This window comes from Mus caroli, unplaced genomic scaffold (assembly GCF_978045245.1).
Source record: "Mus caroli unplaced genomic scaffold, Mus_caroli_1 scaffold_13, whole genome shotgun sequence".
Classification (NCBI taxonomy): domain Eukaryota; kingdom Metazoa; phylum Chordata; class Mammalia; order Rodentia; family Muridae; genus Mus; species Mus caroli.
This window is the reverse complement of record NW_028227268.1, coordinates 90,754,450-90,782,403: the sequence shown is the minus strand read 5'-3', so window position 1 is coordinate 90,782,403 and position 27,954 is coordinate 90,754,450. Positions and strand designations below refer to the sequence as shown.

The 27,954-nt window shown below is 44.0% G+C and overlaps 2 protein-coding genes across 2 annotated transcripts in view; one reads left to right on the top strand and one right to left on the bottom strand.

The window, feature by feature from the left end:
- Positions 1 to 11,425, top strand: part of Ubtd2 (ubiquitin domain containing 2) — a 65,139-nt gene extending 53,714 nt beyond the window's left edge. The window contains exon 3 of the mRNA XM_021177798.2: positions 10,591 to 11,425. Coding sequence (XP_021033457.1) covers positions 10,591 to 10,988 — 398 coding nt within the window. The 3' untranslated portion in view covers positions 10,989 to 11,425. The remainder of the gene's footprint in view (positions 1 to 10,590) is intronic.
- Positions 11,426 to 11,562: 137 nt separating this feature from the next.
- Positions 11,563 to 27,853, bottom strand: Efcab9 (EF-hand calcium binding domain 9). The gene is made up of 5 exons (XM_021177693.3): positions 27,415 to 27,853; positions 22,122 to 22,289; positions 18,803 to 18,951; positions 17,961 to 18,137; positions 11,563 to 17,422 (listed from the first exon to the last, which is right to left on the bottom strand). The coding sequence occupies exons 2-5, from the start codon at positions 22,255 to 22,257 to the stop codon at positions 17,234 to 17,236; spliced, it is 651 nt and encodes a 216-aa protein (XP_021033352.1). The 5' UTR covers positions 22,258 to 22,289; positions 27,415 to 27,853; the 3' UTR covers positions 11,563 to 17,233.
- Positions 27,854 to 27,954: the final 101 nt, after the last annotated feature.

The window sequence follows — 27,954 nt, the reverse complement described above, 5'->3', positions numbered from 1 at the left end:
AGATAGTTACTTTTACATAGATGATTTTTCCTTGACTGTTGAAGTGTTTAGAAATGAAACCATCCTTAATAAGGAGCCTGATGACTGATTAATCATAAATGACATCATTTCTTCTTTCTGTCCTCTAAGAGACAAAGGTGGCGGAATGTTACAAACTGTGAATGTGTCTGCTCCTCTGCTGCCGTCATGCTTTTTCTTGAATTAGAGTGATAAAGTCTGAAAATAGCTGTGGTGGGAGGTTGTTCCTGATCCAGGAGGCTGTCTCTGAAGAAAACCTTCTTTCCTTATTGTTCGGGGGTGGGGTGAGGGTGGGGAGGAAGCAGGGTTTCTCACATTCCAAGGGAACAGCTGTATCAGCTTCCACTTCTATAAGGCCTTCTGGGTTTTCAGTAGACACCAGATGCAAGTGCTTCTGACCTGCTCCTCTGCCCACTTAAGGAAATGAAACCCTGGAACTAGAGATTAAATATCCCTTGTAGAAATTCAACATAGCGTTACACAATGTTTAATACTAGTTTGACTGTCAGGTGACTTAAGTGATAGGTATTTACCTAAGCCTTTGACCTCTGCTTGCCAGGAGAGAAGTTAAGCCTGGTTCCTTTGGTTGCCACCGTCCTGCTGACTGGGCTAGTGGACAACAAAGCTGTTAGGCCTAGCGGCAGCCAGGCTGGCTCAGTCCCCAACATGGTCTTTCCAGGGAGAGAATCTAGTTTTTTAGCAGCCCTACAGTACTGAAGACTGCTCCCAAGGGCTGCTTAGATGGTAGTTGATGGCCTTTTGATATTATGATTCACTTGTAGAGAAGCCCATGCAGGATGAGGCAAAAGGCTGAAACTTTATAAAACTGATTCATATATTACATTGCTGCTTGAGAAATACTCCCTCAAGTGTATAATTTAAAAATTTAAAACCCATGGGAGAAAAGCAACATTATTGAGCATTTTCCAAGGACCTTTATGTGTATTAGGCAATTTCACTATGTTTAGCATAGTGAACTTTACAACAACTTTATTCTAAAAAAAAAAGTAGGTACTATAATCCTTGTGAAGATAATCAGCATGCCCCAAATTAGGCTCTACATGCAAACTTGGGTATGAGCAGAGACCCTGTCCCTCAGATTTCACTACTTCATCCTTGGTACCCTTCAGGATCCTCTGTGACCTGAGCTTCACTATTTCCTCTTCTTACTTGAATTCTCTGGTGGTTGTAGTCATCTTTTTAAGTGTGTCCACTACACTTAACTGTTGAGGCCTCCCTTTGACATAGGAAGCCATGGTTATAATTCCTGGGCACTGGAGAAATGGCTCAGTGATTGAGTGCACCAGCTGCTCTTCCAAAGGACCTAGGTTCAATTCCCAGCACATACTTGACAGCTCACAACTGTCTGTAACTCCCTCACACGCATAAATACAGGCAAAACACTAATGCATGTATAAAAATAAATAAATAAATTTAAAAGAAGTAAATTTTCAACCTCCTGAGTCCATTAGAACAGAGAAGTTAATGGTGAAGATATGGATAAAACTCTTGATTTTAGAGTTCTGAGATGTTGCCTTGTTTACTTCAGGAAGATAGTTTTTCATATTACTGGTATGATATAAATATTTACATTTTCAAACATTAACATTCAACAGGTATGTAAAGATTCACTTTGTTATGTATATACTATGAAACTATAATCATGATCAAGACTCTTGTCTTTACATAGTGCTTTTTTATTTATTATCTGGGGTATGGTGTGTGTGTGTGTGTGTGTGTGAGAGAGAGAGAGAGAGATAATGCATGTGGAGTCAAAGGACACCTTTTAGGAGTTGGTTATTTCCTTCAGCTGTGAGGTTGTTCAGGTTGTCAGCCTAGTGTGTGCTTTTTACCTGCCTAGCATTCTTCTGATTGGAAGATACTGGTTTTTAACTTTTGAATATAGTCATGTGAGTCTGCCTCTGGTAAAAGTCTTAGCCTTGAGTCATGTTCCTACAGAGAGCATAAAGGCATGCTCAGAAAGGCGTTTACAAGGTTGGTTTTCAACTTCAAGGACTGCTTGGAACAGTAAACAGTAATAGCATGCAATTAAGCTACTTTTAGTATTTGGCAACCAGTTTAATTTTTTATCTTTACAAATTTCTGTAGGCAGGTTTGTTTGTTTGTTTGTTTGTTTGTTTGTTGTTTTGGTCCTTTTGAGACAGTCTTACATAATCCAGACAGGCTTTAAACACAACATATAACTGAGGCTGGCCTTTCCTTGTCTTCCTGCCTCTACTTCCCAAGGGATAGTAGTACAGGGGTAAACCACCATGCCTGGCTCTAGTGAAATATGTTGAAGCCTAATTGAAAGTAGCCAGAGGGGCTGGTGAGATGGCTCAGTGGGTAAGAGCACTGACTGCCCTTCCAAAGGTCCTGAGTTCAAATCCCAGCAACCACATGGTAGCTCACAACCACCCATAATGAGATCTGACACCCTCTTTTGGTGTGTCTGAAGTCAGCTACAGTGTGCTTATGTATCATAATAAATCATTAGACTGAACAAGCAGAGACTGAACGAGTGGAGTTGACTGGAGTGAGCAGGATTGACTGGAGCAAATAGGTCCTAAAAAATTCAAATTCCCAGGCATCATCCTGAGTGAGGTAACCCAATCACAAAGGAACTCACACAATATGTACTCACTGATAAGTGGATATTACCCCAGAAACTTAGGATACCCAAGATATAAGATACAATTTGCTAAACGCATGAAACTCAAGAAGAACGAAGACCAAAATGTGGACACTTAGCCCCTTCTTAGAAATGGGAACAAAACATCCATGGAAGGAGTTACAGAGACAAAATTTGGAGCTGTGACGAAAGGATGGACCATCTAGTGATTGCCATATCCAGGGATCCATCCCATAATCAGCTTCCAAACGCTGACACCATTGCATACACTAGCAAGATTTTGCTGAAAGGACCCAGATATAGCTGTCTCTTGTGAGACTATGCCGGGGCCTAGCAAACACAGAAGTGGATGCTCACAGTCAGCTATTGGATGGATCATAGGGCCCCCAATGGAGGAGCTAGAAAAAGTACCCAAGGAGCTAAAGGGAACTGCAACCCTATAGGTGGAACAACAATATGAACTAACCAGTACCCCGGAGCTCTTATCTCTAGCTGCTTATGTATCAAAAGATGGCCTAGTCGGCCATCACTGGAAAGAGAGGCCCATTGGACTTGCAAACTTTATATGCCCCAGTACAGGGGAACGCCAGGGCCAAAAGGGGGAGTGGGTGGGTAGGGGAGTGGGGGTGGGTGGGTATGGGGGACTTTTGGGATAGCATTGGAAATGTAAACGAGGAAAATACCTAATAAAAAATTTTAAAAAAAATTCAAATTCCCACCATCAACATGAAAGTTCACAATCATCTGTATAGCTGCAGTCTACTCACATACATAAGATAAATAAATAAATCTTTAAAAATATAAAGGAAAAGAAAATATCCAGAGAAAACAGTTAACCAAGGGAAATAGAATATCTAAGCTAATCATCTAGATAAAATATAGATAAATAAAAACACTTTCAGAAAAGTATGTAAGAAATCACAGCAAACTGATGACTTGGCAGCCTTCTGCCCATCAGGAGAGCCTTTGGTGGGATGATGCCCTTTCTGGCAGGAACTTATCCTGATAGCTGCTTGTCTCTGATAGGTCCTACAGTGGGTTTGTGAGAGGATAGTATATAATAGTGTAAACAAGCCTGCCTAGAACTTTGGAAATAGGGAGGCATTGCTAGACAAGCTGAGCTTCAGTGCCAGGGGGTAGTGATTGAAACCTTCTGTGAGTTCCTTATGTAGCCAAGACTGCGTGTGATTTTACCAAGGGGGGAAATCCCCACAATGGCCAGCTTTTGGAAAAGTTCCTTCCTCCTGTGCATAAACACTATGGCTTTCTGTGAAAACAGATGTGCATGTGTATATGCCAGTGTGTGTAGGCAGAAACCCAAGGTCTGTCTGTGTTGGATGCCCACCAATGGTCCCTTCTAGTTTCCTGGATTCTACAGATGCTCTAAGTCAAACACACAGCTAAAGATTTGATACTGGGGTCCACATGAATTATCCATTCATCAGCTGATAAACACCTAAGCTGTTTCCAGACCCAGCTCTTGAGAATAGAGCAATGTTGAACATGAACGAGCAGGTATATTTCTGGAGTAGACAACAGGGTCCTTTGGATATATACCAGGAATGAATCGTCTAACTGGGCCATACAGTAAGTCTGTTTGTAGATTTTTGAGTGACCTCTGCACTGATTTGCATAGTCAGCCCAGCCTTTTACATGGACTCAGGTACTTGTGCTTGCTTGTGACACAGGTACTTCATCAACTGAGCCATATCCCCAGTACTCCCTAGGTGTCTTAAAGCAAACCTTTCCATCTTCCATTGCTCTGTTTTTCTTATTTTGTGTTGTTTTCGATGTTGTAGTCAATTTTTGAGACAGAGTATATAACAGCCCTGGCTGTTGTACATAGTCCAACATCAGGTAGACCAGGGTTGCCTCGAATTCAGAGATCCACCTGCCTTTGCCTTCCAGTTATCGTAGACAGGACAGTGACAGTACTAAGTTTGTTCTGCCACTGTTTGCAGCCTTTCAGCATGTAAGCTTCTCTGAGTGGGCACACTTCCTTTGGAGTGCTGTGGGGCTGCATCTTTCACTGCTAGGGATTGACTTGCTGGTAAATACTGTCTTGTTATTAGGCTGTACAGCATGCTAGCATCTTATTTGTCATGCCTTACACCTTTCTCTAAGTCCATTCATTTCTTCCATTTAACCATCTTATTAACATAATAAGCTGTGTGCTCTTATCTTTATGTTGCACATTTATTCAGGAATCTGATTAATGGTTATTTCATTGTTACTTACTAGCTATGTAACAAAACTTATTTCATTAACAATTTTCCCATCTGTAAAATATGTAGACTTACATAGACTTTTCTGCTATAGTTTTGAGTAGTAAATGTTTTTGTATATAAATGTGTGTGTGTTTAGGTATATAGTTGCATATATAACATACTTAGGGCTAGGATTGGTAAGCATTCTGAAGTGTTTGCTTTTGTGTTTAAGTGTATAGATTGAATTTGGCTGCCTAAGACCTGAGCAACCGACAGCACAAGTGGACATATTGAAGGAGGGAGGGTCTCCAAATGCCCCACCCCATACATGTGTCTGATTGCTGACAGAGAATTAGTCTTCCCCAGGGAGGTACCCCCTAATTGATTATCATTTTTTTTAACTTTTTATTGGTTCTTTGTGAATTTCATATTATGTATCCCAATCCCACTCATCTCTCTGTCCCTTCATATCTTCCCTCTGCCCTTGCAACTCCCCCCCCCAATAAAATAACAATAACAGTGACAACTACAACAAAAACCAAAGTGAAAAAATCTCCTCTTGGAAGCTGTAATGTGTCACATAATGTACCCTTTTGTCCGAATGCCTTTATTTGTAGATACTCATTACATTGAATCGTTGTCAGTACCGGATCCTCACTGGGTCTCCTCTCGGATATCCTGTTGTTGCTCTGTGTCATGGAGATCCTGCAGCACAATTTAGTCTGCAAGACAGCCCCTTAACTCGCTCCAGTTCATAGATGGGGTAGATGTTTTGGGATGATCCAAAGCCCAGTATCTGGGCCTGAATAGTAGCTGAGTTACCCACACCACCAGGGCAAACTCTCCAGCACAGCCCCAGCTAGCTCACCCAATGCTGTAGCCAGTGAGGGGCAGGGCCTGCTCTCATGGGGTTGGGAGGGTTACCAGTTGGTTATATAATAGAATGTGATCAGCCTTAAAGTCATACACATACAACACTAAAGGAACTCAATAGGTTTAATTATATATTTAATGCATTTATATCTGTATATATAACAATAATAAAAGAGGTCATAATTTAAGGGGGATATGGAAAGGATGGAAAAGAGGGAATGATATAATTCTATTTTAATTACCCTGCTAAGAGGCAAGAAACTTGGATATACTGTCTATGGTTGGGTAACTACTTTTCACTGACATCCAGTGATAGCAACATGGATTTTGGGTAAACATTTCCATCTTCCAAAGTGTTTAAGTAAATAGCTTTTTTTTCCCCTGAGATGTGCACTGTTTTTTTTTTTTTCATTTAGAAATAGACTTTTTAATGCCTAAATTGCACCATAATTTATTGAAGTATGCTAAAATTCTTTATTCTTTGGGATATACAAGTGTTTATCAGAACTCTGTTATTTAACTTTTCCAATTATCTTAACTCACACAGAAAGTGACATGCATGCTGATGCTGTAAAAATGTGTATATTGGGGGTCTTGCAGACTGGTGGTTACTCTTTCTAAACTTGTCCCTTTCTGCTTCTTTAATTAGTATAGGTCTTTGAGATATGAGTCTGAATTTATTTTGTTTGTATGGGTGTTGCCTGCATGTATGTCTGTGCACCATATATACACCTAGTGCCCAAGGAGGTCAGAACACAACAGCTCTCCTGGTGCTGCAGGTGCTGAGAACTGAACTTGGGTTCTCTGAAAGAACAGCAAGTACACCCCCTCCCCCTGCCGCCCTTTTTTTTTTTTTTTAAGATTTATTTTATGTATGTTGCTCTCTTGAGTTACACCAGAAGAGGGCATCAGATCTCATTATGGTTAGTTGGGAGCCACCATGTGGTTGGTGGGAATTGAACTCAGGACCTCTGGAGGAACAGCAGTTAACCGCTGAGCCATCTCACCAGCAGTGCTATACACTCTGGGTTTGCAAAAATTTATAATGACATCTGTTTGCCAGTAGATATGTGTACCATACAGAGCGGCTCTACTGTCTTAGACCCTCTGTGTTTCACCTATCTATTCTTTCCTCCAACCTGTCACCTGGCAACCACTGATTTTTTTTTTTAAGTATCTTACTATTTTTGCCTTTTCCAGAGTGGCAGATACTTTGATTCATGGCAGTGTTCCCCTTCAGACTGGCTCCTTTCAGTATTAAGTACTGTTTCCTACATTTCTTCATTTTCTTTATAGTACAGAATAAAATCCATTGTGCATTCTACAATTTATCCACTCATACACTAAAGGACGACTTAACTTGCTTCCATGTAGAGTAGACTCAAGTTTTTACTTCCTTTGGAACTTCAGATCATCTAGTAAGAAGTTGTCAGACTAAAGGCTGAATGTGGTGGTGTATACCTAGAATTCCAGCACTTGGGTGGTAGAGCCAAGAGGAGCTTACAATTTTGAGCCCAGTCTTGGCTATATATAGTGAGTTTGAGATCAACCAGACTACATAGTGAGACCCCGTCTTAGAAGAAACGTTGCCAGAGAGGATCTGAGAAAAGTTGGAAAAGAAGGAATGTGATTTGTTGTTGTTGTTGTTAGTGGTAATAATAAAGAAGGGTTCTGTTGAGAGAGGAAAGGGAGCACAGGTTGGGGGCAAGCTGTCCTCCCAGGTAGCTGTGAAGGGAACTTGTTAGTGCTCCACTCCCCAGCCCCAGCCTTGGTACTGTCAGAACTCTGAACTGAGACCATTGTTGTACGGTTACTTTAATAGTGGTGTGGTGTTCCACATCATTTCATCCATCTGTCTTCCACCTCATCATCTTTGTGAAGAGTTTTATCAAGGTATTTGAATTCTTAGTTTTCTAGGCTTTTCTGTTTGTATTTGTTGTTTTGAAACAAGGTTTCACTGTATGCCTAGGCTGGCCTGAAGCTTAATTCTAGGTGTAGGAATTACAGTGTATCTTCACTGTGGCTGGCTTTCAGCCCACTTCCTAAAAGTCTTGTTTTCTTTTTTTTTTTTAAAGATTTATTATTCTAAGTACACTGTAGCTGTCTTCAGACGCACCAGAAGAGGGCATCAGATCTCGTTACGGATGGTTGTGAGCCACCATGTGGTTACCGGGATTTTAACTCTGGACCTTCAGAAGAGCAGTCGGTGCTCTTAACCAATGAGCCATCTCTCCAGCCCCCAAAGTCTTGTTTTCTATTACTGAGTTTTGAGAGCTCTTTTGTTTTTTCAAGACAGAATGTCTCTGTGTATCCCTGGCTGTCCTGGAACTCTGTAGACCAGAATGGCCTTGAACTCACAGAAATTCACCTGCGTTTGCCCTTGGAGTGCTAGGATTAAAGATGTGTACTACCACCACCTGGTTCTATGTATGTTTGTGTAACAGTCTTCTAATATATCTTGAAATTTTTCTTGTTTATGAATGTCTTTTTATTTTCTTGGCTATCTCTAGAGGAGCCTAGATTTTCTAATTCTGATGAAAATCAGCTTATGGATTGATTGTACATTTGATGGTATATTGTGCAGGTCATTGCCAAGGCAACAACATTTAGATTTTTTTCTTTTGCTTTTATTAGTTTGTACCTTTGTATTTTACATCTCAGTCTGTATTTTTTTTTTTTCCTGTGGTAGGGCAGGCACGTGTGTGCCGTGGTGTGCATGTGGGGATCACAGGGCAAGTTGCAGGAGGAGTTTTCTTTCTACCATGTAGGTTCTAGTGATTGAATTCAGGCTGTCAGGCTTGGTGGCAAGTGTCTTTAGTCACTGAGCCATTTGTCCACCTGTAGTGTTTTAAATTAATTTTGTGACAAGGGTAACTTCTATATTGAAATTATTTTTTTGTGGCTCATTAACCCAACACCTTTTGTTGGAACACTGTCTTTTATGTGCTCCATTCCCTCTGTTTCTTGTATACAATCAAACATTGGTATTTTTAGATTTTTGGTTTTGTTTTGTTTTTGAGATAGCCTAGATTATCTCTGTATATAGACTAGCCTCAAATTATTGTTCTCTTCATAATTCACCCTTCCAAGTGCTGGGGTTACAGTATGAGCTTCCATGCCCCGTTCCATACCATCTTGGGTACTACAAGTCCTCCATTATCTGCTCAGGTCTTAAACATTTGTTAAGGTTTATATCTTAATGTCCCGCTTTGGGTGTGCTAATGTACATGGTCTTGTAGTTTCAGACACCATTGTTTGCTGCTGCATGTGGGGCAGCCAGCTTTATAGATTAACCTTAATGTGAATGCTCATTGGATCTGAGATCATTTTGTTGATTCTTCAGATTTTCTGCATAGACCTCTAGGTCAAGACCCCTTTGGGGACACATATCAAATATCCTGATATCAGATACATTACAATTCATAACAGTAGCAAAATCTGAAGAAGCAACAAAAATTATTTTATTGTTTGGGGGGTCACAACAACATGAGAAACTGGATTAAAGGTCACAGCATTAGGAAGGTTGAGAACCACTGGCCTAGACAGCTACCAGTAAAGACACTTCTGTTCTTTCCTTCCTAATCTTTCTTGCATTAGCCTGGTTCCTAATCTTAATGAGAAATTTAACCTTTAAGTTTAGTGTTACAGGATTCTTTTAACTTTTTTGAAGACTTATTTTATGTAGGTACATTGTCGCTGTCTTCAGACACACCAGAAGAGGGCATCAGATCCCATTACAGATGGTTGTAAGCCACCACCATGGCTGCTGTGGTTGCTGGGAATTGAACTCAGAACCTCTGGAAGAGCAGTCAATGCTCTTAACCACTAAGCCATCTCTCCAGCCCCCTAAAACTGTTATGAAGCTAAGAGGTGTAGTATTGCTGAGAGTTTTTATCAAGAAGTACTAGATTTTGCCAAGTGGTTTTTTTTCTCATCTTATATGATTAAATGATACTTTTTTTGCTTAACCTAATGCTATGAATTAGCAAATATCTAAAGATTGAGCCAGTCTTGAGTACTTAGAATAAATTTTGACTTGGGAGTGGTTATGTAATTTTTTTTTTAGTGTTGTATTTGACTTACCTCATATTTTGTTGAAGATATTTCGGTCTTTTCTTGAGATATTAGCCTTTAGAGGTTTTTTGTGTTGTGTTGTTTTGTACCTTTAGCATTGAGGTAATACTTCATAGACTTCATAGAATGCATTAGGAAGTGTCTCTTCTTTTTTTTTTTTTTTTTTTTTTTTTGGTTTTTTGAGACAGGGTTTCTCTGTATAGCCCTGGCTGTCCTGAAACTTGCTTTGTAGACCAGGCTGGCCTCAAACTCAGAAATCCACTTGCCTCTGCCTCCTGAGTGCTGGGATTAAAGGCGTGCGCCACCACGCCTGGCTGCTTTCTGTTTTAAAAAATTATTAGGTACTGAATCCGTTTCTGTAGATCAGGCCTACTCAGATTGCCTCTACATTTGTAAGCTTTGTCAGACAATGTTTTTCAGAGAATTGTTTCATCTAGTGGATCAAATTTGTAGGCATGGGGGTATTCATAGTATTTTTTTACGATTCTTTTAATGTCGATACATGTGTAGCTGCACCTGATGCACAGTCCTGCATTTGGTTTCTTTTGTTCGCACTGCTGGAAGCACAAGGGGTTTTCTTCTATTTGCAGGGAGAGAGTAAGGATCCACTGTGATAAACTGGCAGGGCTCCATGTCTGCCAGAGTCCTATTAGAGCTTTTCTCTTGCTTTCCTGCTCTGATTCCCTAGCAGCACACCTGTCAGTCTCTGATGAGAGTGATAAGGTGACAGCACTGAGTAGAAAGAAGCACACTCACTGAAACTGTCCCTGTCCCCTCTCTCTGCAGGTGCACTGACAGAGTGCTACGATGAGCTGGGGAACCGGTACCAGCTGCCAGTCTATTGCCTGGCACCACCAATCAACATGATAGAGGAAAAGAGTGACATAGAGACTCTTGATATTCCTGAGCCACCTCCCAATTCTGGACACGAATCTCAGCTCCGTCTGCGGCTCTCCACAGGCAAAGACCTCAAGCTTGTGGTCCGCAGCACAGACACAGTGTTTCACATGAAGAGGCGCTTACATGCCACAGAGGGTGTGGAGCCAGGCAGCCAGCGATGGTTCTTCTCTGGCAGGCCTCTCACTGATAAGATGAAGCTGGAGGAGCTGAAGATCCCCAAGGACTATGTGGTGCAGGTTATAGTGAGCCAGCCTGTGCAAACCCCAACACCAGTGGAGAACTGAGCTGGGCTAGCCTTCTTCCAAGATCCCTCGGCTCCTTTTTATTGTCACCATTTCTTACTCTAAGGCGTGAAATGTATTTTCACTGCTCTGAATTCCCTATGAATGGATTTAGTTCTGAGGAATTACCAGTGAAAAATTCCATCTGTGATGGAGACCAACAAAAATAATAAAACACACAGAGCCAGCCTCTGATACTCTTATAATTACAATTTCTAATTTGAAAGACAGTTAAGAAATAGATAACCATTTATTTTAAAACATTTATCAACTGTGTAATGGCTGTATTTAAATGATCTCGAATGTAAACAGACACCAGACCCATCAAAAACAGCACCAAGCACCTTTTGGACACAGAATTTTTTATGACATACATGTCAAATTATTTTTTTCCAGAACCACCAATAACAGTTACAAAACCTAATCTTTTTTTTTTTTTTCTTTTAAAGTGGAACCTAAAAGAGCATAGAGTTTTGCTTCTCTTCTGGGTGTGTAGTCCTACCCACCAGGAGGCAGTGAGACTGGGAGTTGTCAGTGTTCCTTCCCTTCCCACCAAGTTCTGCTCCCTGTTGACATGCACTCAAGTCCTGTGGCCGTCATGCTGGCAGTGGGCACCCTCTGGAGCCCTGAGCAGCACGTTAGTAAGTAGTTAGAGCTTGTATTTTCAGTTGAGAAGTCTCTAGTCTTGCTTCATAGTAATCTTAACATATCTGTGGTACCCAGGCTTGACAGCTAGCTACTATGTGATGTCTTTGCTGACCCTGATGCTCTGCGTGACCATTTCTGTAGCTTCCTGGCCCCGCCTATATATTTCTGGGCCAGGCAAGACAGAAATGGAGTATAGCTGCTTCCAGTCCAGAATGAAAAGCAATCTTCTCCTTCCTGCCTGCAGGGAATGTTAGTAAAACCCTCTCTGCCTGTTCCTGGGAAAACTGTGCCTATTCTAAGCCTTGGAGAAAATTCCAATTCAAAATGTTCGTGTGTGATAGCTAACTAGTGTCATCTAAACTGCATTGGTGGGAACAGATGGTAGCGCCTGGCTCTAGACTGGAGTGCTTTCACTTAACTCTGACTCCAGTCACTATGGTGGCAGGGTTCCTCCCACATGTTCCCAACAAAGGTGAATTAACCTCCATCTGCACACTGGGCTAAGGGACTGAACATAGTGAATCAGGCTCACCTTCTCTGGAGAAAGCTGCCAAGGGTTATATTTAATCTGGAGCCTTTTAAAAGCTGTTTTTTGCCAGGCATGTTGTACCTGCCTTTAATCCTGGGCCTTGAGAGATAGAAAGAGGCAGATCTCAGAATTTGAGACCAGCCTGGAATACACAGCTAGTTCTAGGCCAGCCAGAGCTACTTAGTGAAACTGTAAAAAAAAAAAGTTGGTTCCCTGAGAAGGGGACTACCATGTGACCACACTGTCTCTGAGAGTTTGTGAGATTTGAACAGTAGATGAAAGAAGGGTCTGTGCTTTTCTCAGTCAGGAAATACCAAACCTCCTATTCGGATATAAAATGCCATTCATAATTTTAGTGGCAGAATGAAACCTCTAAGTAGTTTAAAATGTAATTTTTAAGTATTAAATTTCTTATAGCCTGTTTAAATATATCTATAATTATAACTTACATTTCTGAGAACTTTAACCATTTCCCTAATTCTGTTCATCATTTAGTTTGTGATTGTATCTAATTTAGATTTGGTGGTGATTGAGCTAAATTCAGAAATGCACACACAGCTTTAGCAACCAAGGATGCCCACATTTCCATGTGGAGGCTCTAGGGTATTCCAGTGCATCTCCCTCCCACCATCAGGAAGGTTGGTTCATTTGTCACATTGAATAGCAGTATCTCAAAGTCCGTCAGTTGGAAAAGTGGTTAAACCTATTATTTTTCTAAAGGAAATTTGATGGTGTCATGAATAACCTGATTATTAAAAGGTCTTGTTTGTTTCTTGAGGGTTTGTCCTAAGAGATTTGTGGGGGCTTTTGTTTTTTTTGTTTGTTTAAATTTTAAAGGAACATATACTTTGAATAACAATCCTCCAGGCATGGTGAGAAAAAACCTAGGTGCTGGAAATTGTCAATAGGTTAATAACCTAGGTGAGAAAAAAAACATGGTGCTGGTAATTGTCAATAGGTCGATGTAAGATTGGATCAATACTTGATGTGTATCATTTTAGTATGTAGGGGTTTTGTGCTTTTTTAAAAAAAAAAAATTCAACTTTTCTCTTTGTCTTTGCCATTATTTCTCTATACAGCGACAGACAGTCTCCCGCATCCTATAGGGAAGTGTGAAGTGTTCTCTCTAAAACCGGTAGTGACCACCAAACCTAAGCTCTGCTCCACCACGTACTGCAGGTCACTTAGAGGTGTGCCTCTCCAGCACTGCTGCCTTGGTCTAAAATAGGTTCACCATGGCTCAGTCGCTACTACTTGCTGTGCTGTCAAGGCAACACTGGAGTCCAACACTCAGCCAGTTGGGCCAAACTGGGGAGCTCCAGTTTCAGTGAGCCGCCCGCCTTGAGAGGAGTGACAGCCAGTGTCATCTCTGGCCTCTGCATTCACATACCCAAACAATGGGGGGGGGGGGGGTAGTCTCATCAGGTGTGGCTGTGCTCAGCTCTCATCCCAGCACTTGGGTGGTAGAGGCAATCTGAATTGGAGGGCAGCCTGCTCTGCCTGTGGCGTTCCCAGCCAGCCAGGGCCTAAGAAGGGAGTTCCTCTCTTTAACAACACATCATCTGTTGGACTTTTTATGGCCTCTGGGTTTCTTAAAGGGCCTTCCCCATTCCAAAGGATACTAGCCTCTCATTTAGTTTTCTTTCACTACTTCACTGTTTTCTGGAGCTTATGAGTGTGAAAAGATTAGACCATGGCCCCTTTTCCTGAAGCTGCTTGATAATTTTCATCTTTTTCGTGGTGGTGGAAAGGTAGCCTTCTTAGCAAATGGGCATCACTCAGCTGGTCTGACCCTGTGCATTTTTCTTAGAAAGGGAATCCAGCTGATAGCATCTTTAGAGATGGCTAGTATCCTGTGACTGCCCTTGGGGTCTCTTGTGATAGGACCTGTTAGACTGTCATCTCTCGTTCTGTGACAGGAGCCTGGGTAACTTGTCAGAGGTTGGACACAGTTGACTTGGCCTTACTTAGTCTGAAGTGTGAGGTCTAGGATGGGGAGAACACATGAGAACCAAGCACTAGGGGAAGAGGTGACTGCTTTGCTTAGCTAATGCCCCTCAAAGTTCCTTCTAACAGACAGTGGTGTGGAAGAATCTGCCTATGGACCTGGGCTAAAACCTTTACCAGGCCAGAGAGTCTCACCCATAGTGTCCCCTGCCCCTCCCCATTGCCTGTGCTCTAGAACACTCATGTGACTAGGAACTTGTAATGCAGTCTGAAAACTACAGACTCAAAGCATTGATATACACAGCATGGAGCCCAGGACCTCACAAGTATCACACTTACTGCTGAACTGCTCTCCAAGCCCTGTGCATTCATTGCTAATTTTTTTTAAGTCACTAGTGGGGTGGGGGGAAAGCTGGAGCTGGAGAGATGGCTCAGCGGCTAAGAGCACTGACTGCTCTTCTAGAGGTCCTGAGTTCAATTCCCAGCAACCACATGGTGGCTCACAACCATCTGTAATGGGGTCCGATGCACTCTTCTGGTGTGTCTGAAGACAGCTACAGTGTACTCATATACACAAAATAAATAAATTTGATTAAAAACAACAACAACTTGGAACTCTTTATAAAACAAAAAGCTTGTTCTTGCAGAGGACCCAGGTTTGATTCCTAGCACCAGCATGGTAGTTCACAACTCTCTGTGACTCTTTTCAATGCTCTCTTTTGACCTCTGAGGGCAGCCTGCAGTCACACAGTGTGCAGTCATATATGCTTAAGCAAACACATTACTCAAGCACATGAAATATATAAATCTAAAATAAAATGCCCTATTGCAAAGCAAACTCAGATTGGTTATTTTCTTTGTATTTCTAGTCCCAACACAAACTAGATTTGTTTGACTGATTTGTTTGAATTTTAGTTTTTACATGGACTCTCATTTATAAATTATAATTCCTGACTCCCTTCTAGAACCACCGGGAGTTTTGTGCCTTGAGACAGTTCTTACTACAAAGCCCAAGATGCCCTCCTAATCAATCTATGTCTCAGCCCTTGGGTGCTGCAAACACACCATTGCCATTGGCCCATCATGAAGATGCTTAAAAAAGGAATGTTTTAAATCTTGATGGGTTGTCAAGATAGCTTAGCACTTGCCCCAAAACCTAACTAACCCTTGTAACACACAAGAAGAATCAGAACCAACTACAACTCCAACCAACACACTGAGTGCTTCCACAGAAATTTGATGTTGGGCTGGAGAGATGGCTCAGTGGTTAAGAGCACTGACTGGTCCTGAGTTCAAATCCCAGCAACTACATAATGGCTCACAACCACCCATAAGGAGATCTGATGCCCTCTTCTGGGGTGTACTTGCATAAAGATAAATAAATCCTTAAAAAAGAAAAGAAAAGAAAATCTGATTCTGATGTTCTGTTCATTAAACCTTTACAGAGCCGCCTGACTCCCATGGGAGAAAAGACAAGTTAACTACTCTCTTGCGCTCTCCCGCCTCCTCCCTCACCTCCATTCTGAGTAAAGGATATAGTGCTGTCTGCTCTGGGAGCCGTTATCCTTTACTCAAGATGCTCAAGACCATCTGGGACCTCCAAAGGCCTCTGGAGCGTTTTCCCAAAGACTCACACCTAGACCCTAAAGCTGCCCCCTGACAGACAGAAGCCATCTAGTCTCAAAGAGAACTAACACTTGTAAGTTCAGTGGTGAGGCCTTTCTGCTTGGCCAGTCTCTGGCTGTCATTTTTCACTTTGGAGTGCCAGCCTGCACAGTGCCGAGTGTCCCTGACTACCTGGCACAGACACTGTAGTAACCACAGACTGTTGTTAATGTTAGAAGGGCATAGGGACTGATGAGGTTGCTTGCAATTCCCCCAAAGCAATACCTTTATTTCTATAGAAGGGATTGAAATGACCAGTTCTACCTGGGATTTGGTTTTTCCTGGTTCCCTTCTCACTGTGGTACCATGGCAAGAAGCACCTACTGCAGGTTGCATTTATCTTATTCACAAACCTGTTAGCCAAATGCCCCATTTGTTAATGAGGCTTTACAATAAATAGCTGGATTTCATGATTCCCAGTTTGATGTGCAGATAAGGGTCTTGGGTGAGCTGTTTCTTCATACATTGGTGGCATACCAGGTTTGATTATGGTATTGAGTTTCAGGTCAGTGGTATTGGGGACCCTCAAAGTCTCTGGTTGTCTTGAAGTCAATTAGAATGTCATAAATGTTAGGTCCTAGGTAAAACAATGCTACCTGGATATCCTGCCATTATAAGGAAACTTTCTAATGCCAGGATTGATTACGTATTTGATTATGTTCTGTGCCCTTGAAAACCAATCGCAGTAGAAGTCAGTGGAACTGTTTTGTATGCCCACAATAAAATTGGACCTGAACTAACTACCCAACAACACTTCCTGTACCTGTGTATAAGCTTTTATGGTATCTGCCTTTATAAGCTTCCCCTAGGATGGACCCCAACATAAGAGAGACACCTGCATCTATTTAAAATAAGACTTCCATTTTGAGGAGGGGGGTCTAGTGAAGTTTAAGTTCCCAAGACCTCCCTGGGAACTGACATTCTTGACAAAAAGAGGTATGTATGTGGGTAGCTGACATCCTGGGTGGCAAGTTAAGAGGCTACTTCCTTTTAACTTCTGGGCTCCATAGCCATCAGGTCTCTGTGAGCACAGCCTGCTAAAAAGCAGAAAATGGTCCGATGAACAGCATGGCTGTTTGGGGCTGAAAGTGTAGCTCAGACATAGACACCCACTTTGGTAGCTGGGCATGAAAGAGCACACCTTGTAATTTTAGCACTTGAGAGTTGGAGGCAAGAGGAGCAGGAGCTTAAGGTGAGCTTCAACCATTTAGTAAGTTTGAAGCCAGCCTGAGCTACATGAGACCCAGATAAAAAAAATTTTTTAATTAAAATTAAAAAGTACTGAGTTTGCATAGAACACACCTTTAATCCAAACATTCAGGAGGAGAACCTCTGAGTCTGAGACCAGCCTGATCCCGAGTCAATGAATAAATGAAACAGACAGACAGACAGGCATGCACTTGGATGCTCTACTTCATTGTGGCCATGTTCATTTTAATTATCCGTGCTCACTCGTGTGTCACAGGATACTCCTGTGACTTATCATAGATGAATATATCTTCTTGAGATGAAGATACTTCTCTTTATCTTTCCCTTTCTCTTTCTCTCTCTCTCTCGCTGCCTCTCTGTCTTTCCTCCTTTTCTTTCTGTCTATGGATTTGTCGGTGCAGAAGATTGTGTACAGCTTAAATTCCTTGTAATTAAGCAGCTATGATTGGGTGAGGGAGAAAAATATTATAAAGTTTACGGTAATTGGTGGTAATTGTGTGGTACTCTGGGTGCTTACAAACTTAGAGGTTTAGGAATTGGGGCAGTTAGAGGCTGAGTCGGGCCCAGGAACAGTCAAGTCTGTTGCAGACCATGGGAGCAGGGTCATTTTGTCAGATTTCTGTATCAGCTACCACTGTGGTCACCTGCTTCCCATTACAAAGACAGAAGTCACCATCCTCCCATAGCCTCTTCAGAATTTTTCTCACTTGGTTCTAGCATAGAATTTCTTTCTTTCTGCTTATTCAAATCTAGAAACACTTCTCTGGCCACCATGTTATCACTACCTCCTCCAAACCTCTCTCACGGTGTGTCCACACTACATAATACAGAACTTAGCCAAGCCTTTCTCTCCCAGGCAGGGCCTGTTGGTCTCTGGCTCTTCCCAGTCCCAGCCTGTTTGCCAGGTTCATCCACATCTTTCCCACTGCTGGCACAGGCCATGGCCCTCGGCCCACAATTCCCGAATCTCCACTTACTCGGTCACCTGTGATGTCAAAGTCATGGAAAAGGTCTCGGAGTTCCTGCTTTTTAATATTGAAGAGAAATCTGTAGTTTTGGAAATTGGTCGCACCTATATTCATCTCCCCATCCAGATCAAGCAGCTCAAAGACTGGCCGGGAATGGCGGTACATGAAGTGGTCTTCCAGATGGTTCTGTTTGAGAGAAATGTGTGATAATTTTGGTGCTACCTTTAAGAGGTTACACCAAGGTTTGTTTTATTTAGCCACAAGACATTTCCTAGAGAGCTTAGAGCAAAAGGCAAACTCGCAAACCTGAGGAAAGAGCTGCGTGAAGAGAGACAAGGCTCAAGAGAAACTTGGAAGTGATCAATTATGCTTAATTAACAACCCAAGCTGCCACGAAGCATCGGCCATCTCTCGAAGCCTTGACCTTGTTACTTGGGCAAGGTCCCTGTGCTCAAGGAGCACAACCTAGTGTCTCTTGGCAAGGTGAAACACAGAGAACACACCTCTTCCTTTTCTTTCAGCCTCCGCATTAAAGTCTCTGAGCCAGGGGTGAGTGAGGCACTTGGGAATGCTTTGAAACCTGTTGGAGGACAGGCAGGCCAAGAAAGGTGGACAGGGGCAATGTTTTCCTTACAAGGTGAGACAGGACGGAGGGCTGAAGATTGAGTGGCCACTGCAGAGAGAAGCTGGGAAGGTGCTGGAGTGTCCAGGAACCAAAATGGTGTTCCTTCCACTTCACCATGTAATGATAAGAAGGTATCCCACTGTGTTTCCCCCTCAGTATCTCCTTTACCAAGGAAGCCAGCAGCTCAGCCCCCTCTCACCTGCCCCAGGCCTGCTGTGGTACTCACCTGATGTGCCAGCAGTATGCAAACCAACACATAGAACTGGTCAAAACCAATCTCTCCTACAGCTGTCCAGTCCAGGAGGTCAAATATCATCCCGATCTGTGTCTTGTTCAGGTTAGTCACGTGTTGGAGGAAATGAAAGAACAGCACATCTGGGGAAGGAGAGGAGAACGAGATGGAGTGCTTTAGAACAGTCCTAAAAATTAAAGCAGGAGCCACATAAGACAGCAGTTGTGCAGGGAGTTCGCTGCCAGGAAGCATGACAGTGGTTTGTTTCTGGCTTTATGCTGAACCTTCCACAACTCCACAAGCCTTAAGTTGCCTTTGCTGTGGAAAAGCAGTGTGCCAAAGTCTGGAAGCTGTGTGACGGTTGACTTACATGCCCAGACAACATAGGGCTGGCCAGTGCTCAGTCACCGATGGCAGGCAAGGTGCTGATGAGTGACAGAGCGCTCTTTGCTAGAGGAGAGAAGGCTTCATTCTTACTCTGCTAAAGACGTTGACACTTGGGGGTGGGGAGATGGCTCTGCCAGGAAAGACATTTGTCATGCAAGCCTGGTGACCAGAGTTTGATTCTCAGAACCCTCATAAAAGTGTAAAGGAAAAAACGAACTCCCCAAAGTTGTCCTCTGACCTTCCCATGCACACACACATCCTGCACATACAGACATGGACACAAAATAAGTTTTAAAGATGCTAATGTTTACCTCAGTCTTTCCCCGTTGTTCTTTTAATCAGAATGGGAAAGTCAGAAAACATGAGAAATGCTCTCCTATGAGTCCCTAGAGTGTTTGTGCTTCCTCAGAGCAAAGGCTTCTGGCCATGGAGGGAGGGAGCCTTCCTGTGCTTTAAGCAAGCCCTGAGAACCTGATGAGGACGGCTGTAGCACACCCCATTGTAAGCCCATCAAGCTGCTTAAGGGACTTGTCAAGCTACAGTCCCTGCTTCAGGAGGTATAACATGGGACAGAGTCCACGCTGCTCTGAGCTCTGGTGTGATGTAGCTGCTGCTGTTGGTCTATGGGTCTCAGTGACAGAGAGTCAGCCTAGTGGACTGTACACTACTAAAATAAAGCTGCCTCTTTTGTGTATTATTAGTTAACACATACTCAACCAGATACATAGCCGAGGAAAGAACTGTAACTTACAGAACAGGATTTTTCCTTTCTTTTCTTTTCATTTGCTTTTTGTTGTTGTTGTTGTTGTTTTCGAGACAGGGTTTCTCTGTGTAGCCCTGGCTGTCCTGGAACTCACTCTGTAGACCAGGCTGGCCTCGAACTCAGAAATCCACCTGCCTCTGCCTCCCAAGTGCTGGGATTAAAGGCGTGTGCCACCACTGCCTGGCTTTGGGATTTTCAAATGTGACTTTCTGTGTGGTTTCTCCTCTATCCATTAGTTTTGTAGTTGATACAGAGTCTTATTGACTGGAGCTCACTAAGCAAAGACTCAGCTGGCCTCAACTGTGTGGCTATCCCGCCCACCTTCCCCTCGCATCTTCATTACCAAGGTTATCTGGAGACCTGGGTGCAGTGGCTCCTGCCAAAAACTCTCAGCACCCAGAAGGCTGAGGCAGAAGGATTGCCATCAGCGCAAGCCCAACTCTAATGGCTTATAGAGTCAGACCCTACCCTTTTCTGGCCTCCATGGGTATGAGGCATAAAAGTGGTATACAGACATACATGCAGCCAAACATGCACATAAAAACAAAACAACACAACAACAACAAAATAACCAAAAGCTACCTCTGGGCTCGCTGAGTATGTAAGACAGGAACGTCATCTCTGTCATTTGGAATCTCAGCTGGAAGCAGGCAGGAGCACAGTGAGTCTATGGTCACAATGTCCTGTGTGGTCCACCAGTTGTGAACACTCAGCAGCATACTGTATACACACAGGTGGCAGGGTGCTCCTGGAGACATGTCCTGGGGGACTCGTACCTATGGACTCAGTGCTGTTTTGCAGTAAGATGACTCTGGACACCCAGATCCTCAATGCCTAAAGCTGCTTTCCCAGGAAGCAAAACCGTAAAGCTGTGCTGTCTCTCGCTGACTCAGGTCACTGTCCCTACCCTTGGTGATCAGACAGCAGGCGTGGACCTTCTGGATATCGTGTCATCGGGGAATTAGGTGGTTACTAGGGAGATGAGACTCTGTTCCACAAATGCCCTGAGGAGACAGTGTGGCTCAGTTTTCTGAGGGATAGCTTGGTGCCTGAAACTGCCTTTCTCTGGGCCAGGAAAGAGTGGTCTCCCATCCCGTGCCAATCTGTACACACAGAGGAAAGCAGGCTCAACACTTGTGAGGAAAAGGTGTCTTCCATTCAAGTTTCTTCCATTCTTTTCATTACTGGGGCCTGGGTCAAAGCTGTCTACTGCTGAGCTACAGCCTCTCCCTGGTTACTGACTGAATGGACTCAAAACTCTTTACAGAGGGTGTGGGTGTGGTGGCAAACACCTTTAACCTCAGCATTTAGATGGATCTCTGTGAGTTCCAAGCTAGGCAAGGCTACATAGTGAGACCTGTCTCACAAAAAGAAAGAAAGAAAGAAAGAAAGAAAGAAAGAAAGAAAGAAAGAAAGAAAGAAAGAAAGAAAGAAAGAAAGAAAGAAAAGAAAAGAAAAGAAAAGAAAAGAAAAGAAAAGAAAAGAAAAGAAAAGAAAAGAAAGAGGAGAAAAGAGAAGAGAAGAAAGAGAAGAGAAGACAAGAGAAGAGAAGACAAGAGAAGAGAAGACAAGAGAAGAAGAGAGAGAAAAGGAGAATCTCATGGATGTTCTTTGCTCTTTCTTCACTGTGACACTTTCCTCCATGAGGTGACAGTGGTGGTTGCATTGGTCTAGAAATCTTATTTAAACCAAGACTCAGAAAGAACCCAGGGTGTTTTGAGTCTGGCCTTCTGTTAGTTTATGGACTCAGTTACAGAGCTGATGGGCAGTATTTTGGGGAACTCCCAAGTAGCACAGATGAATTTGGTTAAAATCAGTGGATCTCAAACAAACAAACCAAAACGACATGAATGTGGAAAAGGACCCTCGGAGGAGGAGGGAGATGACAGGTGGGAGAGACACGAGAAGGTAGAAGAAATCGGGCCTCAAGGAGGAGATGACATGCTCATTGAATCACCAAGGAACTGTGGGTAGAGCCCCAGCCTGACCCCACAGCCTGAGGTAATCCTCTGCACTGAACTGCCATCGGTCTCCTTCTGCAGTTTCTCTCTGAGCTTCCTCCACAAGATGAAATAAAAGTTAAGGAGATGGTTCCGGGCTCAGTGCGGGGTGGGTGGGAGGCAGGGGTGGGGGTAGGGAGCAGGGGTGTGGTGGGGGACTGACCATTCAAGGTGTTCCTGTGGTGCACATCCAGAAGATGAAAGTACTCCATCAAGGCTTTCACGTTTCTCAAAGACAGTAAGCAGTAGATTTTGTCCATGTAAAGGTACCACAGAAAAGACCCCTGAGTCAGTTTCATGGCGGCAGCTTTCAGCCGGAGGCTCTGGCAACCTGATACAGAATGGAGAATTCTGCCTCAGAACTAGAATGTTGGACAGGGTCCCCAAGATGACCTGGCAGAACTGGAGGGGACAATAAGAGTGAATGGAATGGCTTGTCACCACTCTCCAGCTTCACTGTGGGTCTTTCCTGACTTCTTATGGCATTTTTCTCTTCCTCTAAAGCAGCCATTCTAATCACAGGATGCCCAGACAAGAAGGATCCACTTGAGCTGAGTGCTAGCCACAGCAGCTTGGGGAGCCATGCTAAACGGTGTGCTCATTAGGAAGAAAAATGGAGACTCAGGTGCACAGAAAGATCCTCAAACAAGTATACTAATACAGAGTCAAAGAGAATAAACACATGTTATATAAATGTTAAAATTATATAATATCCATATATATAGCAGTATGTTTGTTCCCTACATTTCATTATATATGTATATTGAGAGAAAGATATTGTCCCACAATCAATATCCTGGCCCACCTGGAACTCACTATGTAGACCAGGCTGGGCTTGAACTCACAGAGATTCGCTTGCCTCTGCCTCCCCAGTGCTGGGACTAAAGGCATTTGCAACTATGCTCGGCTCAAGAAGGACTTTTATTTTTAAAAGATTTTATTTATTGTATTTATATGAGCACACTGTAGCTGTCTTCAGACACAACCAGAAAAGGGCATGGGATCCCATTATAGATGGTTGTGAACTACCATGTGGTTGCTGGAAATTAAACTCGGGACTTCTGGAAGAGCACTCAGTGCTCTGAAGAACATTCAGTGCTCTTGAGCATTGAGCCATTTCTCCAGCCCTCAAGAAGGAATTTTTCAAAAGGCCAAAGTGTAGTGAGCCAGAAGTCAAAGCAGAATGCCTGCTTAACACTATCAGCATTTCCCTGTGTTTTTTTCATAGTGGATGGTTTCAGGCCTGTCCAGAGGCAAACTGGTTAGTAGCTCAAGCTTCTTGTGCATCAGTCACTCAGGTCAACAGTGACCAGTTCAGACCAGTCCCTGCTCATGGACATTCATTCCACCCATCAGGGTTCCTGGGTCATTTGGCAGCAAGTTTCAAACAAAACAGCCTCTGTGCATATGTTTAAGTGCATATTCTAAAAAGCATGAGTCTTCACTGTTATCACCCCACACTGCAGGTAGTCATCTCTAACACCCTAAAAACCACATCAGCATTCAGTGTCCATAACTGTTTCTGAGAATTCTGAAGAGCACTGGCATGGTAGAATATGCCTTGAATCCCAGCACTCAGGAAGCAGAGGCAGGAGGATCCTTGTGAGTTCAAGGCCAACCTGATCTACAGGTTGATTTCCAGGGACAGCCAGGAATCCTGTTCTTGAATCCTACACAGAGAATCCTGTTCTTGAAAACAACAACAACAAGCCAGGTGGTGGTGGCTCATGCCTTTAATCCCAGCATTTTGGAGGCAGAGGCAGGCGGATTTCTGAGTTCGAGGCCAGCCTGGTCTACAAAGTGAGTTCCAGGACAGCCAGGGTTATACAGAGAAACCCTGTCTCAAAAAGAAAACAACAAAAATGGGGGGAAAAAAGACCGACATCTAAAGAGCTGACTGACTACTTCAATCAGGACCCCAGATCTGTGTATCATTTATTATGTTTCATAAACCATTTCATGTCTCAAACTTGTAGGTTTCTTTTTCTTATACTTTGTGTTTTAAAACTTTATTGGTTGTGGTGTGTATGTGTATATACACAGGTGTGTGCACCACGGTTGTGGGCCTTCTCCAGCTCACAACACTCCTTTTGTATATGGTTATCTGTGTGCATACATATGCACACAGATGTACACATATGTGTGCATACACACTGTTCTATCTAACCTTATAAATCATGGGGCCCTCTGATGTTATTACTGATTGGTTAAAACACCAGACAACACCCTGAACTTATGACTTGTGTGTGCCAAGAGTGAAGTCGTCTTGTGAGACAGATCCTTTGACCTTAGGCTTGGTGAAGAATGGAAAGTCATTTGTAGGAAAGTGTGGCAGGAGGTCAGAAAGGATTTCAGTCGATTCTCAGCAGCTCTGAGCTTCGCTCAGGTAGAGGAAGGGGACAGGGAGCCATTGAATGAAGGGCAACAAAGTGACGAATTTTGAGGTCAGATGTCCTCAACTCCATCATTTCCATACGTCAGCTTTATTCATAATAACCAAATGGATAAATCCCAACCCCAGCTGTCTGTCCCTCAATGGTTGATGGACAATGCATTAATGTAGAATATGGGCGAGACACGGATTCATTCAACATGATGAATATCAGAAATGTGTTGAGTTAAAAGAAGCTAAACACAAGCCACTGTGTGGTTCGTGGCTGAGCACTTGCCCAGCATGAGCTAGGGTCTGGCATTAATCTCCAGCACTGGAAAGATAAATTTGAAAGGAGAGGGAATGGGAGTTGCCTGGAGAGGCAATGGAGGTTCTCTATCCTGACTGTGGGACAACCCAGTCCTGGCAAAACTCCCTAACAGTGAATCTTAAGGGAGAACATTCCTGCTGATAGAAATGAAACCTCAAAGAACTTGATTCTGTTCTTTTGAGACAGGCTTTCACTATGTAACTCTGGCTGGTCTGGAAGTTGATATATAGGGCAGGTTGGCCTTGAACTCAGAGAGTCACTTGCCTCCTGTTCCTGAATGCTGGGATCAAAGATGTGTACCACCATGCCTGCCCTAAATTGATTTTTTTTCCCCCTTAAGTGTTTTTGCTTGCATGTATTTCTGTGCACTACCCTCATGCAGTGCCTTGGAAGGTCAGAAGAGGGCTTCAGGTCACATGAAACTGGAGTGACAGATGACTGTGCACTGCCACCTGGGTACTGGGAATTGAATCTTCCTCTAGAAGAGCAACCATTGAGGAGACATCACTCCAGCACTTTAAGTTGATTTTTGGGGGGGGGGGGTTCGAGACCGGGTTTCTCTGTATAGCCCTGGCTGTCCTGGAACTCACTTTGTAGACCAGGCTGGCCTCCAACTCTGAAATCCACCTGCCTCTGCCTCCTGAGTGCTGGGATCAAAGGCGTGAGCCACTATCGCCAGGCGGGGGTAAAATTTTTTTAAGTTAAAAACTTTGGCTCACCTGGGGGGTGTAGTTCCATCACAGAGCAAGTTTCCTCTGTACAAGAGCCTGGGCTCAACCCTCAGTAGCAGGGAAACACCATACTCATGTAAACATAAAAGCAGCCCGGATCACATCAATAGTACACAAAGATAACATGTTTAAAAAGTGAGATGACTCAGCAGAGCCTGGAGGTCTGAGTTAATAATCCTGAGTTAATCCTGAGGACCCGCACGGTGGGAGGAGTGAACCAACTTCTGTAAGTGGTCCTCAGACCTCAACATGTGAACCCATGCACTGGAAAACACACGCACACACGCACACACACACACACACACACACAAAGAAATAAACAATAAAATTCCTAGATGCAAAAAGACAGGAAATCTATTGTTTTTTAATGGCCAAGGAAAGAACAGAATGGAAGGAAGATGCTGTAGGGCCCCAATTTGACCTTTAATTCCCAGCCTTAGGGAGGCAGAGGCAGGAGTTCTGTGAGGCCAGCCTCAAGTAACAGGACAGCCAGGACTACATAGAGTGACCCTGTCTCAAACAAAACACCGCCCCCCTTCCACTCCCGCCAAATCCAACAACACAAAAAAAGTGGTCAGCATCTCGAAGACACTGAAAGGCTGTAATAAAACCGCAAACTTAGACTCTTTCATTGAGATAAACACATCAAAGGCACTATTTATCGATCTTACTCTTTTTTGTTGTTGGTGGTGGTTGTTTTTGTTGTTGTTTTTTCGAGGCAGGGTTCTCTGTGTAGCCTTGGCTGTCCTGGAACGCACTATGTAGACCAGGCTAGCCTCGAACTCAGAAATCCGCCTGCCTCTGCCTCGCAAATGCTGGGATTAAAGGCATGTGCCACCACGCCCGGCTCGATTTTACTAATTTCTATTTTAAGTTGTTCCAGAAAGTAGAGTGGGGGTAGGGCACAGCCCTTCATTCACTAGATTACTGTGAGGCTCTGTAGCCAGAGACAGTTGAGGAAAGAAACCCTGATTTAACGTAAGTTTCAAAGCAGCTTTGGTTCTTTTGAGCCTCCTTTTGACTCCAGCTACATAAGTTACACGCCCCCCACCCAAACACCTTACAAAACAAAAGTCACTCGTGATTTGGGGAAGTTTCCGGAGTTGTGGAACTGTCCCTTTACGCCCCCCACCCCATCCCCTGCCACCGAGACCCAGCATTTTCACCACCCGAGTGAGATTCCTCATGGCTCTTTCCAGTCAGTCCCCGTGTCTGGGAGCAGCGCCACAGCGTTGCCTTTTCTGGACCGGTCATAAAAATGCAGTCATACCTCGTGCGATCTTTGGGTCTGGCTTCTTTCATGTAGCATGACATTTTTAACGGACCTTTCCATTTTTATCCTTACTTTGTTTTCTTTTGGAACTCCTGGAAATGGTTAGCGCATTCTGACCTTCTGTCCACCTGGTATAGCTGCACAGACTTCAGCAGGTCCCGCTCAACCGAATGACAGATGTACACTTTGCCTGGTCCACAGGCTGACTCAACGAGAACAGTTTTGCATGACATTTCCTTCTTTTAATTATAAAATTTCCCCGCACTCATTCTGTGGTGGAAACAATTGGAACTGGAGCAACCTTTATTCCGGGCGTCCTTAGCACACACACCCCTCTCCGCGCCTAATATTCACTCTCCAGCCGGCTTTCCGAATGGGGAACAGCATTTGGCGCTTGCGCGCGACTCAAGGGATATTTTCGAAGAGTCCGGACGAAGGGGACCAACAATTTAAACGCTTTCTGGAGTTGAGTGCCCGAGTGTGAGACACTCTTGTTCAGGTTGGGAGGGTCTCCGTCATAGACTCTGCAGCTGCCCAGCCCCCAGCACAATCACTAGAACCCTCGTTCTGATACCAAGGAAAGACACTGTGCAATATGCAGGACGCCCGCAGCCAAGGTAGAGAGGGATGAGGACCAGGATATAGGAGCACCATTCCAGAGATGACTCCGCTTTTATCTCTAATGGGGCTTTTTAATTCGTAAAATAACTAGAAAGTTTTACTTAATAAGGAATATATTTGCTAACCTACCATGAAGCCCAAAGGTCCTAAAGGGACTCTCGTTTCTTGTCCAGAGTCCTGGCCGTTTGTGGCTGGCGGAGGCGGGGAAAGTCCGGATTGGGGGGCGCGTAGCCGCGGGGCTCTGCTTTCTGCGGGGCTCAGAGGCAGCACGAGACCTGCCTAGGAAGTGTGGCGAAAGCCACCTGGGACCGCGTGAACTTTGAGGCAAAGAGCACCGAGGACTGGGGTGAGCCCCGGGGCGAGGGGTGCGGGCATCTCGCGCGGGAAGCTGGCGAACCAAGCCTTTGCGGGAGAGTTCTGTGCGCTGATGCACCCACTCGGCACCGACGGCGGTTGAGAGACACCAGCTGAACCCCGGAGGTTTGGGGTTCCGGGAGGCGCAGCGGGCCCAGGGGCCGGCCACCCGGCGGACTACAGTCTCCAGAGTGCCCCGCGGCGCGGGCGGAGCCGCGAGCTCCCGCAGCCAATTGAGGGGTCTCGGGGCGCCGCAGAGCAGGTGGAGCCGGCGGGGACAGGCGCGCGCGCGGGTGCCGGGCGTCCTGCAGGCGG